The 16,453-nt window shown below is 41.1% G+C and overlaps 1 protein-coding gene across 1 annotated transcript; it reads left to right on the top strand.

Annotated features, from left to right (window-relative positions):
* The first annotated feature begins 1,275 nt into the window (after positions 1-1,275).
* Positions 1,276-6,318, top strand: LOC149287768 (uncharacterized). Its single transcript, XM_089492477.1, has 3 exons — positions 1,276-1,591; positions 2,414-2,534; positions 5,004-6,318. Exons 1-3 carry the CDS (start codon positions 1,517-1,519, stop codon positions 5,720-5,722), a joined length of 915 nt encoding a protein of 304 aa, XP_089348603.1. The 5' UTR covers positions 1,276-1,516; the 3' UTR covers positions 5,723-6,318.
* Positions 6,319-16,453: the final 10,135 nt, after the last annotated feature.

Here is a 16,453-nt window from a genome sequence, read left to right as displayed (position 1 = left end):
TTAGGAAGGTAAAAACAAGACTTGGGTGCTTCTGCCCTTTTACAACCGACTCTGGCTCTATCTGCACTGCAGAAATAATCCAGTTCGAAACCGCTTTAACTCTCCTGGCTCCATCCTGTGGAATCCTGGGATTTGTAGTTCATTGTGGCACCAGAGCTCTCTGGCAGAGAAGGCTAAGTGTCCAAAGGCAAAATCCCAGGAGTCCATAGCACTGAGCGGTTAAAGACAAACCTATTACTTGCATTTACCATCCGCTGCTTCCAAACTACCAGACTAACTTTTATTTCTATCTCATTCATTTTTGAATTATCTGTTAATAAGTAAAAAGCAAATATATATTGTTCTACTTATCCTTATGAATCATTTATTTTCTCTTTCAATCCTCATTTAAATTGTAAAACAGTTGATACAAAATCGCTCTCATTAGATTAAACTCAACATCATTGGGTTTTTAACCTCCCAACATACTTCTGTTTTACAGCTGTCTTCTTTGAATAAATTAAAATACTTCAACTTAAATTAGTTCTGTCTCTAAAGTAGCATTTTCCCTCCATGCTTCTGGAGGTATTCAATTATATTATTCCAGTCTCCTTTATATAAATTTGACGGTTCGTTTCTAATTCCTCTTGAGAGTTTGTCCATTTCCATCATGTCCAGAAGCTTAAATATCCAATCTTCTTTTGAAGGTATTTCTTAATTTTCCATCTCTGAGCAAACACTATTCTTGCAGATGACAACATATAAAATAATATTTTACCATGTTTTTTTTTCCTATGGATTGTTCTATTATATTAAGAATTTCAGCTGAGAATTTAAAAGATATATTTAGAAATTTCTTAATTTCAAAATAAATCAACTTCCAAAGTTGTATCTCTTTCCCAAAGTCCACCACATTTGATAGATTGAGCCCTGCTCCTTTTCACATTTCCAACATGAATTACTGCAATTCTTATACATCTTTCTTTTTCTCTCTGGTGTTAAATACCATCAAAAATGTTTTATAATAACTCTCTTTGATGTTTTGGCTTCAAGTATAGTTGAATCTGTTTTTCCAAGTGTATTCCCAAGGGTCTAATTCAATTGCAAAACCAAAGTTTTGAGACCATCTGATCGTATTTTCTTTAATAACTTCGTCTTCTGTATAGATTTTTTAAGAATACAATTATAAAATCTTGCTAATAAGGCATCTTTATTCAACATTATTTCCTGTTCTAGATCAGAGTCTGATTTACCAATACCGTATTGTTTTTTATCCATTAGGAAGAGCTTTCTTAATTGTCTGTAAAAGAACCATGAAAGATCATAACCCTGATCATTAGGATCTTCTCATGTCTTATTCTATAACCAGTTCTATCTATTTGCATTGATTCTTTATAGGAGATCCAATTTGCATCCTTTTTTGAATCTCTGCTTTCTTCTCGCAGGAACTTTATCTTGGCCCCCTTGGACACAGCTTTGGGGCACCTTTTGCTGGAAGTGACCCAAGTGCAAGACCACCAGGACCCTTGCCCACCTGATGGCCGACACAGAGGCCAAGCGGAGGGAGTTGGGCTCCCAGAGAAAGAGGATGCAGAAGTACAAGAACTCTTTGGTGAGTCGAGGTTCTTGAGTATTAGTTTCATCTGTGTCACTGCTGGGCCAGTTCATGAAAGCAAGCGGAGAACATAAGCTCCCAATTTAGCAGAGACAGTCCTGGTTAATCCTCTGTCACCCCACTTTTTCAGGGGCTTCCAAACATGTCCCGGTTGCTCTCTCCTCCTCCTCCCACTTTCCCCCTTCTCAGCTCACTTCAAATCCCGAGAGCCATTCAGTTTGCATCCCATCAACTCAAAAGTGGGGAGAGGAGAGGAAAGAAGGAGGCAGGATATTGCCCTTCCCAGGAGGCTGAAGCAAAAGCAAACTGCTGTGCCCTTCCTAGCTTGTGTGATCTTCCTCATAAACAACTTTGACCATCCTCACCACCTTCTGGATTGCTTGTCCACATGTGACTTGCTTTTCCAATCTGTGAAATATTGGGGATATGGGAGAATGTCTCTGGATCTAAATTGGGGGTGGGCCCACTGGCCCTTATTAAAAATAACATTTGCCTCTGAGATTTGGCAAGAAATGGCTAAATGCCCCATAATTCTTTTGTGGCTAAATATACTATATATTTTGGGATAGTTAGTGTCCTAATCCATCCTCAATATCCCAGCCATGGCCTAAATTACATTGTTTATTATATTGTATATTATATTGAAAGAATTCGAGACAAACTGGTTCTCAAAGGCAGTAGCTTCTTTATTGCTGATAGAATTTAAAGTTTATTTCCTGGACTGAATTGTGAAGTGATGAAATAATATTTGGATGCACCATGTGCTTTCCTCCCCTTTTCCTTAGTCAGTTTCTGGATAAGGGCTATTTTCTGTTGCAGGTGACCTTTGCAGATGTGGCTGTATATTTCACTGAGGAGGAATGGAAACTGTTAACAAACAAGCAGAGACTGATGTACAGTTATGTGATGATGGAGAATTATGAAAATGTGGCCTCTGTGGGTAAGGAACTGGAATCCATTGTCTTTTCTATGAAGACTGAAGTCGCCTTTATGCTTAATTATCATGTTGCTATGATTCCACTAGAACTAGAGTTGAAATAGACCACAAGGGCCATCCTGTTCAACCCCCTTCTGCCATGCAGGAATACACATTCCAAGCCTCTGTTTAAAGACCTCCAAAGAAGAGGACTCTGCCAAACTCTAAGGGAGTATATTCCACTGTCGAAGAGCTCTTACTGTCCCAAAGTTCCTTCTAATATTTCGGTGGAACCTCTTTCCCTCTGGCTTGCATCCATTGTGGTGTCTCCTTTTTTCTGTAGCAGCAGAAAGTATGCTTGCTCCATCCTCAATACGACTCTTTCCGATATTTAAACAAGGATATCATATCCACTCTTAACTTTCTTTTCTCCAGGGTAAGCATTCCCAGCTGTCTAAGTCGCTCCACATAGGGCTTGATGGTTTCCAAATCCTTCACCACTTTGGTTGCTCTCCTCTGGACATGTTCCAATTGTCAACATCCTTTTTGAATTGTGGGGCCCAGAACTGGACACAGGATTATTCTAAGTGAGGCCTGACCAAAGCAGAATAGAGTGGCACTATTACTTCCCTTGATCTAGAAACTATACTCGTATTGATGCAGCCTAGAATCACATGGGCCTTTTTAGCTGCCGCATCACACTGTTGGCCGATGTTCAACTGGTGGTCTACTAGGAGTCCTATATCCCGTTCAAGCGTAGTTTAATTGTGATAGCAACATCCTGTAGAATATCTGAATGCAAAGTTTAGTGAGGCACTATTGGAGAGACACCAAAGGAGAGGGGTCTTGGGGATTGGGAGCCAGCCACAAACCTGACAGATTTTATGAACTGGTTTGAGAGAACCTCTGAGAATTGGTTCAAATCTTTGTTTTCAGACATATTTAGGGGTTGCATTTAGCAATTATGAGCGATACCTATGAAGGGAGGAAAGAGGGACACAAAACCTACATTTTTCTCTTAGGATTCTTTTCCTACCTGAGCTTGCTTAGTTCCATGGTTGATTCCAGAGGCCCTTTGTTACCCAGAATGCTGAAGTCTGGGGAAGACACCCGCAAGTGCTATGCTTTTAGGGAGAATTTGGTACTTAGCTGAAAGCAGACATATAATTTGGTTGGGGCAAGAGCGACCTTGGAATTCAGCCCAACTATACTAGGCCTGGAAGCACAGAGAACTTCAAAGGCATTTGAAATAGGTTTTTATGTTTTATTTAGGGGGAAAGCAAAATACCCGCATACACACGCACATACAGATATAAGTGTTCACACACACACACACACACACACATACACACCCGAACTAGGTAACAAAGGTGGGAGTGGTGAATAGTGTGAGGCTTTGCTAATGGTAAAACTTTACCTAGATGGATCTTGATTGCAATTGCTGAGGGTCCAGAAAGGGGAGAGAAGTCAGTAACTCCAAAGGCAAGTGGGGCTGGTGAGTGCATTGAGGTGTTTAGCAATGTAAACTGACAGACTGTCTGTCTGTAATTGGACTGACGTAAAAGAACAGCCAGTCTGGGTAGATATTTATACTGTGATTGTTTCTTGGGGTCAGAAACCGAGTGTTCAAAAACGTTTAAATTGCTTTAGAAAGATTCCTGGGGGAGAGAATGGTTTGAAACCAAATTGAATGTAATGGGTGCTTGATAATAATAATCTCAGACAAAAAGGATTAGCACACTGGATCTTGGTCCTTCTTGGCTCTGAATTCTGATCACATTCACAAGCCGATATACAGCACAATCTGAGGGTAATGCTCCCAGATGCAGCCAAGAATAACATAGCAGAGTATGGAAACAGATGTCCAGATATAGATATTGGCAAAGCACTGGCCACTTTTCACTTAAAAATAAGACACAAACGCAGTTGATTTCATCGAAATACTTGTAGGTTCTCTATTTTGAGTTGCAAAATAATACAAATATTTGCCAGCTCTCCTCTCTGACTTCCATCAACTTCATCATCTCTTGTACATACAACTCTGGTCCAATCTACACCAATCCGCATGTGAGCTGTATACTGTATTGGTTGGGAGTCACCTCCTGGAGCCAAACAGCATGAAGTGTCCTCTGCAGTTAGGTCGCATCATCCCTTGGGCTCTGACTCTGTACTCTATGGCAGTCTCACAGGATATGATGCCACTTTTTAATCAAAATATCTTTACATATATTTAATGGAATATGTTTCACCAGCCTAACTCTCTGATTCCAGTTATTTTCTCATGAAAGTTCCCTCAATCTCTTCTTTGCTAGCTCCTATGGGTAAGGATACAATCATTATATGGATTTGGGGGTATCCAGAACAGGGTCACTCACACCAAGTTTATTAATTTAATCTGAAATAGGGAGGGGTGAACGTGGAGCTGAATGTATGGGTAACATCTTCCTCTCTTAACGCTGAGATTGTCTTGTCTCTCATTTTCCTTGTTTACAGAAGAACTTGTCAGTCATGAAAGAGTCCACACAGGAGAGAAGCCATACAAATGCCAGCATTGTGGGAAATGTTTTTCTCTGAAGTCAGACCTAGTGAGACATCAGAGAGTCCACACAGGAGAGAAGCCATACAAATGTCAGCATTGTGGGAAATGTTTTTCTCAGAAGTCACATCTAGTGACACATCAGAGAGTCCACACAGGAGCGAAGCCATACAAATGCCAGCATTGTGAGAAATGTTTTTCTTTGAAGGCAGACTTAGTGAGACATCAGAGAGTCCACACAGGTGAGAAGCCATACAAATGCCAGCATTGTGGGAAATGTTTTTCTCGGAAGTCAAACCTAGAGACACATCAGAGAGTCCACACAGGAGCGAAGCCATACAAATGCCAGCATTGTGGGAAATGTTTTTCTCGGAAGTCAAACCTAGTGAGACATCAGAGAGTCCACACAGGAGCGAAGCCATACAAATGCCAGCATTGTTGGAAATGCTTTTCTCGTAAATCAATCCTAGTGACACATCAGAGAGGCCACACAGGAGAGAAGCCATACAAATGCCAGCATTGTGGGAAATCTTTCTCTCAGAAGTCACACCTAGTGACACATCAGAGAGTCCACACAGGAGCGAAGCCATACAAATGCCAGCATTGTTGGAAATGCTTTTCTCGTAAATCAATCCTAGTGAGACATCAGAGAGGCCATACAGGAGAGAAGCCATAGAAATGCCAGCATTGTGGGAAATGTTTTTCTCGGAAGTCAAACCTAGTGACACATCAGAGAGGCCATACAGGAGAGAAGCAACACAAATCCCAGCAGTGAACTAACATTATTTTTACCAATAAGGAATACAAAAAAATATATTTTTAATTCAGAGGTGCTACGAAAAGGCCCTTGTGATTTTGTTTGTAAGGTTTGTCTGTCCATATGTCTGTTTGTATTTTAAAGTTGTATTTCGATAAGTTTAGGTTTTATTTGCTAATAGTATAGATCGTTTCTTTGGGTTACAAATTTGGCTGGGGATTGTGGGTCATGGTATAGGTTTGCTAGTTGGGGGGCTGGGATTTGTTGCAGCTATCTAGAATAGTTATAGCAATGATAGCTTTTGCAATGTTTGGGATGTTGGCTGAAGAAAGTTGGAGGCCGGTATTAACAGAAAGGGGTCTAGTTTCTGGGAATGGCAAAGAGGGGCTTGTTACCTTTGGGGCATAGATTATGGGAATTGGAGGTGGGGGCTAGGTTTGGAAGAGGGTGGAGTTTTAGGTTTTGAAGTTTTAATGTATTTGCTTGGAATGGGCAGTTCTGGCTCAAACACTGAATTCCTAAGGGTTCTCAATAAAGTTCTTTGCTATTTCAACACACTGGACTCTTTGATGCACAGAAGGTCTGAATTTGCTCAAAATGGACACTTTCTTCTCTCTTCAGTCCTCAGCTCCATTCCCAGCCATAAGAACAGCAGAGGCAAACACATACACAGAAATAGAAGATACATAGAGAGAGCTTGATTTCCAAAGCAGAGCCTTCCTTTCCTGCCTTTCCCTCTGCACCTTGAGCTCTATTGCGGTCTCTTCAAAGGAGGAAAGGAGGGAAGGAAGAGGAGGCCGCTGAACCCCCAACGCATACCTTCTTTTCCCACAAAGGCCTTAGCTGAATAAGCAGCAGCAGTACCTAGGCCCTGGCAATCCCTGTGCATGCTGAGGAGGGGCATCGAGGAGATGTTGCGATCGCCCAAGACCAAAAGCCTAGGTGACTCCAGCAGCAGCTCAGTGACTAGTTGTCTCAGCTTGGCTAGGGAGTCTGTTAAGGAACAGGGTGGACATTAAACCAACAGAATCCCCAGACTTTCCCTAGTCTTTAAGCTGAGGCAAATACATTCGATGTGGTCCATCTTACGGATAGGGATCTTGGCCAAAGCAAGATTGTCTTCATGGACCAAAGCGACGTCCCCTTACCTGCTCATTGATGGAGAACCCGGCTGGAAGGGCCTGAGCCCAGGTGGCTGAGTTGTCATCACCCAGCCAGGTCTCCGTGAAACAAGCCAGGTCAGCCTCTTCGACCAGTAGGAAATCCTGGACTATCTGCGTTGTATTTTTTAATGACCTGGAGTTACACAAGAGCAGGGAAAGGTTCTGTGGTTGGTTTGGTATGCTCTCCAGCCCTTTTGGAATAGCAGGGTGAATGGATGGGGAGAGATATATCTGTCAGGGTCTTAATTGCAGCCCCTCTTGCAACACAAAAGGCAGTACTAATGGAAGTGAGGTTTTTTTTAGGAATGAAAGTATCAACATATCCCTTTTATAACCATATGAATCCACCGCACTCCATTCACCAATAAAGCTAATTGACTGGATAGCCCTTTCCCGCACAGCGTTCTCCCACCCTTTTCTGCGCAGTGTCCTCCCATCTGGGATTCTGGCACTTTTCTAAAAGCAATTAAGCTCTCATGTGCCTTTTCTCAACCACTGCACCTGTGGCCTTGGACCACAGAACTCAGCCACACAACGGTTTTCATTAACATTATGGCTTAACTATATAGATAGCTATCTATAATATAAAACCCTATCAATCTCCACATAATATGATACCATATGAAAATATAATAAGCACAAACCTTATACTTTGAATTATTGCATTCTGGGAGTCACTGCTGGGAGGAGTCTCAACTTTAAATTCTACAGAAGGCTGGCAGAGGCGCGCGCCGTTAGTTCTGATCTCAGCCTTAGTTTCCTTGCCTGAAGAATTGAGACGGTAATATTGTGACATCAGGGTGGTGCTCTTTACCTGAAGGATTAAGACTGGCCCATTGCAACCTCAGGCTGATGTTCCTTGCCTGAAAGAATGAGACAGGAGAATTGTCACTTCAGACTGGTGCTGTATACCTGAAGGATTAAGACTGGCCCATTGTGTGTCAGAATTAGTGTATAAGAGTTCTGTCATAAAGAGTAAAAATATTAGAGTTTGGTTATTAAAGTAGGAGTTATAGTTGTAGTTCATAGTAGGTAGTGTAGAGTGATGGGTTATAGAAAGCACATCATGGAAAATGATAGAAGGACAGATGTAGTGGCTTTTAGATGAAGGAGAGAGGGATGGGGTTGCAGCTGTAGATGGTTCTCAAGGAGGAGTGAAGCTGGCTTGGGAAGACCACTCTGCAAGATGAGGCTGTCTGGGAGAAGGGAAGGGAAGTATAGACAACCTTGGTATCTATGCAACCTCCGCTTGTGTTGCTTTAGCTTGGGAATTGGGGGCTGGCTTAGGGAGGGGTTGAGTGGGTTAAGAAGGGAGCAAGTTCCTTTGGACTTCAGACTTTGCAAAAAGGTGTTAATGGATGTTTCTGCCTGGATTCATCAATAAAGATTCTTTTGTTTCAAATGAGATTTATTTTTGAGCACAGGACTGACTCCAGATCTCACCGATTGCAAAGTATCACACTTTTAACTCCAATGGAGACCCAGGAACAAGAAGAGTCCTTGGAGAACCCGGTGGTTCTGGAGAGTCTGGTGGTGGCTTCTTCAGAGGAACTAGGGGCCAAGCCCAAGACTGGGAAACCTCCTGAAGCTCACACCATCCAGGCCACCACTGGAGGATTTGGGTTTCCGGCCCCAGACTGGGGAAAGGAAGGCCATCGGGGGCAGAGTGACAGCCTGGGACCTGGCAGTGGGGGAGTCGCTTGATAGCCGCCCTAGGACAGAAGAACCCCAGGTAGACGTTTATCGAATGGAGGAAGACATAAAGGAATTAAAGGACCTTATGAAGTGGATGGTGCCCAAGTTAAAGATACGGAGGAGGAAGATGTGAGAGGCGAACCGAGGGCAGCTGATGCTCCTTGCCTGAAGCATTGGGACTCTCCCATTGTGACTTCAGTCTGATGCTCTTTGCCTGAAGCATTGAGACTATCCCATTGTGATCTCAGGCTGACCTCCATGGATGAGGAAGCTGGGCCAAGTCCATGACATACAATGGCCCAGTGAAACGATGTCCATGTTGTAGGAGCCAATGTCACCTAGTGGTTTGAGCATAGTGGAACTATGACTTTGGAGATCAGGGTTTGAATCTCAGCTCCAACACAGAAACTCACTGGATGACTGGGTCACACTCTCTCAGCCTTAGAAGAAGGCAATGGGAAACATTAAATATAGACATTTAATATTGTGATTGCTATGGTTCTTATTGGGTTGTTGTTGTTATTGCTGTCTATCTATACAGTATGATTTTATGTAGCTTATTTTAAGAAAAAAATAAAAAATAGACCCATTAAAATCAATCAGACACATGAGCCCTACCCAGCCCTCCTCCTATTGACATCTTTGGAGTGATGAAGGCTGGGGCCAACCCTAGGACTCCAATCCTAGACCCATTTTCTGGAAATTAAGGGGATGTACAAGCTGCCCCTTTTAGCGCCAGATCAGGGCCAGGGCAAACATGCTGTTTTTTGCAACTCCTTTTTGCATTATGATAAGGCTACGCTGTGGCCCTGATGTAGCCTTTCCGTGGTGCAAAAAGGAGCCCCTTTCTGTGCCGGGGGGAAAGTGCCATATTCACCAATGGTGTGACTTTTCTGCACTCCTTTGGCACTGCGTCATCTGGATGTAGCGCCAGAGGAACACTGTGTCGTCACCTGCAATGTGGTGCAGTGTGCAGCGTCAAACCAGCATGCGGGAAGAGCCAGGGAGTGTGCTGTGCAGACGCCATCTTCGCCCTCATGCCAGCTAATGATGCTGGTCTCTACGCCCCGAAAGGCCCAGTGAACTGTCTTAGTATTTCAGCATTCACTAGATTCTCTCTCTGAGGGTTTGGAGACGAGACTAATAATAATAATAATAATAATAATAATAATAATAATAATAATAATATAATCACTAATTTATATCCTGCTTTCCAATGGATTTATTTTGAATTTTAGGGAAGGTTCAGGTTTGATTTGCCCTTAGCGCTGTTGAATTGTATTTTCAGTGGTCCGTGAAAGATTGCAATAAATATGTGCACATAAAAACACTTTGTATTTTCTGCAGGTGTGGAAAGAACCAAGATGCTTCCAAAGGAAGGGAGAGAAGATAAAGGACCCTCAATTCCTCCTTTGTGGAAGAAACTGGAGGAAAGAAGACCTCCGGAAAGGTTAGTGTCCAGACCTCCTTTTTTGTGGTGGAGCCATTGGGACTTTGACTGACTAGGAAGCAATGGGGCTGTTATTTACAATCCTCTGTCTTTCAGCGAAGGCTATTTTCTATTGCAGATCACCTTTTGAGATGAGGCAGTGTTCTTCTCAGAGGAGGAATGGCCACTCTTGAGTCCAAAGCAGGAATTTCTGTACAACGAGGTGATGATGGAAACCTATGAAAATGTGTCCTCTGTGGGTAAGGACACATCGCCCTTCCTATAGAATGGGGGCAAGTGCTCTAGAACACTACATTGCATGCAACACTGGTCCGAATTCAATTTTTATAGCTACATCCAGTGAAATCATGGAATTTGTAGTCTGTAGTTTCTAGAACTGCCCACATTACACCGGATCTTAAATCCCTCCACTGGCTTCCCATTAGTTTCCAGGCAAGATACAAGGTGTTGGTTGTAACCTTTATTTATTTGTTTTAATTATTTTTTTATTAATTTTACATAGAAAAAATACTACATAGCATATTATTACACAATAAACCATATTGAACAATATTACATTGTAGCAATACTTCAATATTACACAGTATCTATTTACTGTTTCACATCAAACAAAAAAAACCTTTTTAATAACTTCCTGTCTTTGCAAATCTTCTTTATACTACTAACATCTTTCTATATACCTTCTTGCTAATCTTATATACAACCCTTAAAGAGGTGAAAAATAAAAAGAAGCCAAACAATTTGTGTTGCATAGTCTTTTATGTATTCTCCCAACATCTTTAACTATCTGTAGCCTTGTTAAGAAAAACCAAAAGAGCTTTATATTTCCCTGGTCATAAATATTTCGTTTTCCACTTCACACACAAATATTTCTTTAATAGTGACCTACATCCATTTATATTATCCATTCGACCAGTCTTTCCTCCTAACCCCATCTTTTTTGCAAAAATAACATTAATTTTTCCCATTCCAGTTGCATTTTCTCTTTTTTATCCTCGTCAAGTCTATATGAGATCAAATCTAACTGCTTGATGTTATTTAATTTTGACAACCATTCCTCAGTTTGCAGCTCTTCGGAGTCTTTCCAATGTTTAGCTATGATTAATCTTGCTGACGTTATCATATATAAAATTATTTTCCAATATCTTCTTTCATCTTCTCTTTTCACAAAATAAGTCATATTTAGTAAATAAATCTCCGGTTTCTTTTTATAACTAATATTAAATACCTGTTGGATTATATCATGTATATTGTTCCAGAAAGGCTTTATCTTTTCACATCCCCACCACATATGCCCCATTGACCCCTTTTCCTTTTGACATCGCCAACATTTATCACTCTCTAATTTAAACATTCTTTTCAATCTTGCCGGGGTTTAATACCATCTGTGACTGATCTTAATGAAGTTCTCCTTATAATCCAAACATTTTGTGAAACCATTTGTCCTTTTCCACGCCATTTCCCATGCCTTCATGGGGATTTCTCTTCCAAAGTCCCTGGCCCAATCCACCATGTATTGATTGATCGGTTCCATCTCTAAGGCCTGTTCCAGACTGCCAAAATAAAGCTGCTTGGGGTCTCTTTGGAGGTATGCTGTTTAAATGATGCATGCATCCAAAGAATCTGGAAGCTGCATCAAAGCTGCACTCCTGTGCTTAGGAATGGAGTGTGGCTTTGGCACGACCTCTGGACTCTTAGGACCCAAGCATCATTTAAATAGCATACCTCCAAAGAGACCCCAAGCAGCTTTATTTTGGCAGTCTGGAACAGGCCTAAGTCTCTTTGCCTTAAAATATTATAATATTTAGTTATCTTTTTCCCCTCATTTTCCAAAAGAAGTTTATCTAATTCTGATAATTTTGTCTCAATTCCTATTACTTTCTTATCATTATCAAATCTCATTTTTATTTGGTAATAACTAAACCAATTTAGATTTTTCCCTTCTCCTGAAAGCACATCCCTAGTTTTGATACATATTTCCTTACCATCTTTAACATCAAGCAGGTCCTTATATGTTATCCATTCATCTTGCTTATCCCATCTGTTAGCGAAGGCTTCCTGAGTTGAAACCCATGCCGGCACATTTATATAAAACTTATTTTTGATTAGTTTCCATGTGTTCATCAGGGCCCTCCTTATCGGATTATTATAGAAGTCTCTATTAACCATACCAAAGATATCCGTGCCAGCCATACCTAAGATCCGCACCCTCCCAATTTAATATATCTTTATCTTTTAGTCTAATCCACTCCTCCAACCAGCTCAGATTCCAGGCTTGTTTATATAGTTTAAGATCAGGGAGCGCACATCCTCCATTTTCTTTCCTTTCCTTCAAACAGTTCCATTTAATTCTGGCTTTGCCCCCCTTCCAAATGAAGTTCTTTAAATCTTTATTCCATTGATCTATTGTTTTATTATTAATATTAATTGGTAAATTTGAAAAAAGATATAGAATCTTAGGTAGGACTGACATTTTGATGGCGTTAATTCTTCCCAGTAACGATAGATTTAGATACTTCCATTTATTTAATTTTCCCTTGATGTTGCTCCACATTTCTTTGTAATTATTATCGTATAGATTCATATTATTATCCGAAATATATATTCCCAAATATCTGACCTTTTTAGTCACTTCACATCCCGTTTTTTATGCAATATTTCTTTCTCAATATTAGTCATATTTTTAGTGATTATTTTAGACTTTTCTCTATTTATATTAATGCCAGATAACCTGCCAAACACATTTAATTCCTTCATCAAACTTTCCACATGCCGGAGGGGTTCCTCCACTATAACCAACAAGTCATCCGCAAACGCTTGTATTTTAAGTTCTCTTCCTTTTACTCTAATTCCCCTGCTTTCTTTATTTCTCCTAATATTATTTAACAAATATTCCAGTATTATAATAAACAGGAGGGGGGAGAGGGGGCAGCCTTGCCTTGTTCCTCTCTTAATATCAAAATCTTCTGATTGTTCCCCATTTAATATTAATCTTGCCGTTTGTTTAGAATATATTTCCTCCACATTCCTCACAAAGTTATTTCCCATGTTCATAATTTTTAGTAAGCAAAACATAAAATCCCACCTAACAGAATCGAACGCTTTGGTTGTAACCTTTAAAGCCCTTCATGGCTTGGGTCTTGACTACTTGCAGGAGTGCCTTCTTCCACACAATCCTCTCGCACTGGAAAAAGTCTCCTGAAGCCCAAGAAGGCTAGATTGGCTACAACAGGGGTAGGCAACCTGCGGCCCACGGGACGGATGCGGCCCGGCAAGGCCTTGGGACTGGCCCCCGCCCGGTTCTGCTGCCGATTGCCGCCAGAGCCTTTGGCCTCTTGCGTGAGGGCGTGGGGCCATTGGCCTATCAGGAGGAGGTGGGCAAGGAGGGGCAAGCGTCAGGCAAGGGGGGCAAGCGGTGGGCAAGGGGGGCAATTGTCTATAGAAGTCTCCAAAACATAAATGTATATTAACATTTTTTAAAAAATCAGCAATTTTTTTGGGTGTCCTCCATTTAAAAAAAGTGTCCTCCATTTGAAAATTTTGTCCTACATTTGTCCCAGTTTATTTATTCAATTAGTTTTTTAAAAATTTATTTATTTATTTATTTATTTATTTATTTGGCTTTTGCCCCCTAGTTTTCTGAGGGACAGCAACCCGGCTCCTGGCTCAAAAAGGTTGCCTACCCCTGGGATACAACAACCCAGAGGACCTTTTCTTCTGCCTCTCCTAGGCTTTGGAATGACCTGCTGGAAGATATCCATCACATCACCACCTTAGAAGCCTTTTAAAAGGCTGTTAAGATGGATCTCTTTCGGCAGGCCTTTCCAGATTAGACTTTTCTCTGTCACTGACACTGTTATTGTTAACGATACCCCGGCTGCTCTGCATAGATAGATGTTCTCCCCTCAGCCTCTCCACCCAATCTAGTCTTCACATGCGGTTTAAAGAATAAAGGAGGTAGGAAGGAGCAAGATGTAGATGGCAATAATAAGAACAAAAATAAGAACAAGTGTGATGTATGTTTGAATTGTAATTTTATTGATTGTATGGTTGTTTATTCTGAAAACTAAAAGAATTTGAACATTATTTACAGTTTGACCTCAGTATCTGCTGAGGTTTGGTTTCAGGACCCCACGAAGTAACCAAAATCCCTGGATGTTCAAGTCCTATTACAAACAATGGGTTTGTAGTATGATGTGCCTTACATAAAATGTAAAATCAAGGTTGGCTTTTGGAGGATATATTGAAATGCAGAATCTATGGATCCTGAGAGCTGACTGTGAAAGGTTAAAAAGCAATTGAAATCATCCTATTAAGAGAAATGCAACCCATGTAATTGGACTCATGGAGAAGTGGTCAGATGGAACCAAGGAGAATGTGTTTCTTTGGTTGGTTTCCCTGGAAAGAACTGAGAATCTTGGCCAAGGAGGGAGTTGAGTCAGTTGAGGCTGAGAGAAGGAGGAGAGACCTCAGGACAAGAGCATTTCTCTGGGTTACTTTGCCTGTTTCCTATTTTATGTTAGTGTTTTGAATACTGTCTTCCTTACAGTGGAACCTACTCCTGCTTTGTGAAGGCATCACAAGTTGGACTGGTTGATCTCACCTGAAAGCATCCTTCTTATTCATCCATTCCTATTGCACATTCTTTGAACTGTATGGTTGTGTTATCTATTAAATTTCATCCCACCTTTCTCCCATGGATGGGTCTCAAGGTGGCTTAGGATACAAAATAAAGAATGAACAAAAGCGTTGTTTAAAAAAAGAACACATACTAGTAAAATAAGGATACTGCTATTCCTTCGGTTGGAAGTTCGTTCTCCAAGATCTGCAAGGGATAATCTACAAATGTTAACTGGGAGGGAAAGAGGACATTGGAGGACAATGGCTTGGAGTTATATCACATAGACAGTAGTGAATGGAGACTTCCATGTTAGTGGGTTGGTGAATCTGCTCTGTCTTTTAGTCTGAGCTCTCTCTGGTGCTGACTCTATTTTGGAAATGGGCTCCAGCCCCATGGATGAAAACCTGGAGGAAATTCAATGCCCCAAAAATATGGAAGTCACAGTCTGGCAAAGTTTACATGAACTGTGTGAAATGTGGTTTTTGTTTTGCTGTTGTCTGTCCTGAATTTCCCATCTCCACTAAATGACCCCAAGATCAAGCAAGAAGAGAGAAGGAGAAAACTGTGTCTCCTTCCACTTTCTCAACCCCATTTAGAAATGTATGAACCTCTTCCATGGCCATACTTAGACACAGCTTTGCTCCTTAGAAAACACAAGGCTTGTAATCTTTCACAGAAGACGTATTATTTGGGAGGCAGATCAAGAAAAATCCTACCAGGAAGGTGCCCTCAATTTCTTTTCTAGGCATATAGGCTGGTGGGCTTTTTCATCCACAGTTTTATGGTGGAGGTGGCCTATGACAAACCTCCTTTGAACACAGACCAATGAAGAACTGCCTTCAACTTGACCACTAGTTAACCTGTTAAAGGTTTACATGATGAAGAGAGTTCTGCCTGATATATCCTATGATGCTTCTTCTGAGTTTCACTTAATTTGCTCAGGTAAAATTGTATTTATTTGTTAGACTGTTCTTATACTTTAAAAAAAATCTTCTCCAGACAAAGGACTTGGAAAGAAGAAAGGTCCCTCCACAAAATTGTCTGGCCTTAAGATGAATGAGAAAGGCATCATGCAAAATGAAGAAGAGACGGCGATCGTGAACCAGACAATTCTTTCTGACCCAGAGGAAGGGAGCCAAGTGAGTCTGGGACACTTTTATGCAATAGGTTCTTGGCCTTAGGAGACAAGCCGCAATATGGAAAAGGGGCACCACCTCATCTTTCTATTCTTTGTTCAAATGGAGAGGTTTTCTCTGACCTACGGAGTCAAAGCAGCCCATTTGGATGTTGAATGCGGATTGGAGGATGACTCACATTTGCCGCTGGGATCTTACTGGCATGGCTACAGGAACATGGATCTCATAGAATCAGACGACGACCTGGAACTAACTGACAAGGAACAGAAGAAGCCTATGCACTTTCCATGGTGTTTTAGAGTTTGGCAGCGTCTTCGCATATGGCTGTCTTGCAAAGAGAGTTAGTTTTTCCTTCCCACTGAGAATTTATCCTTAAAGTAACGGAGGTCAGGGCAGGAGAACATTAAATCCACCCCAAACTTTTTACTGAACTCTCTTCCCCCCAATTAATTCAATGCTTCAGACAGTCACGATTAAAACCAACGTTATGTCATTTAGGTATATTTTCATGTTTAAAATATTTTTTTAGTAGTTTTCCCTTAGGGCTTGGGAAGCTGTGTATTTTATCCTCCTTTTCCAACTTAA

The sequence above is a fragment of the Sceloporus occidentalis genome, unplaced genomic scaffold (genome assembly GCF_023333645.1).
Source record: "Sceloporus occidentalis isolate IW3139 unplaced genomic scaffold, rSceOcc1.0.p SCAF_57, whole genome shotgun sequence".
Classification (NCBI taxonomy): domain Eukaryota; kingdom Metazoa; phylum Chordata; class Lepidosauria; order Squamata; family Phrynosomatidae; genus Sceloporus; species Sceloporus occidentalis.
This window is presented reverse-complemented; position numbering and strand designations above follow the sequence as displayed.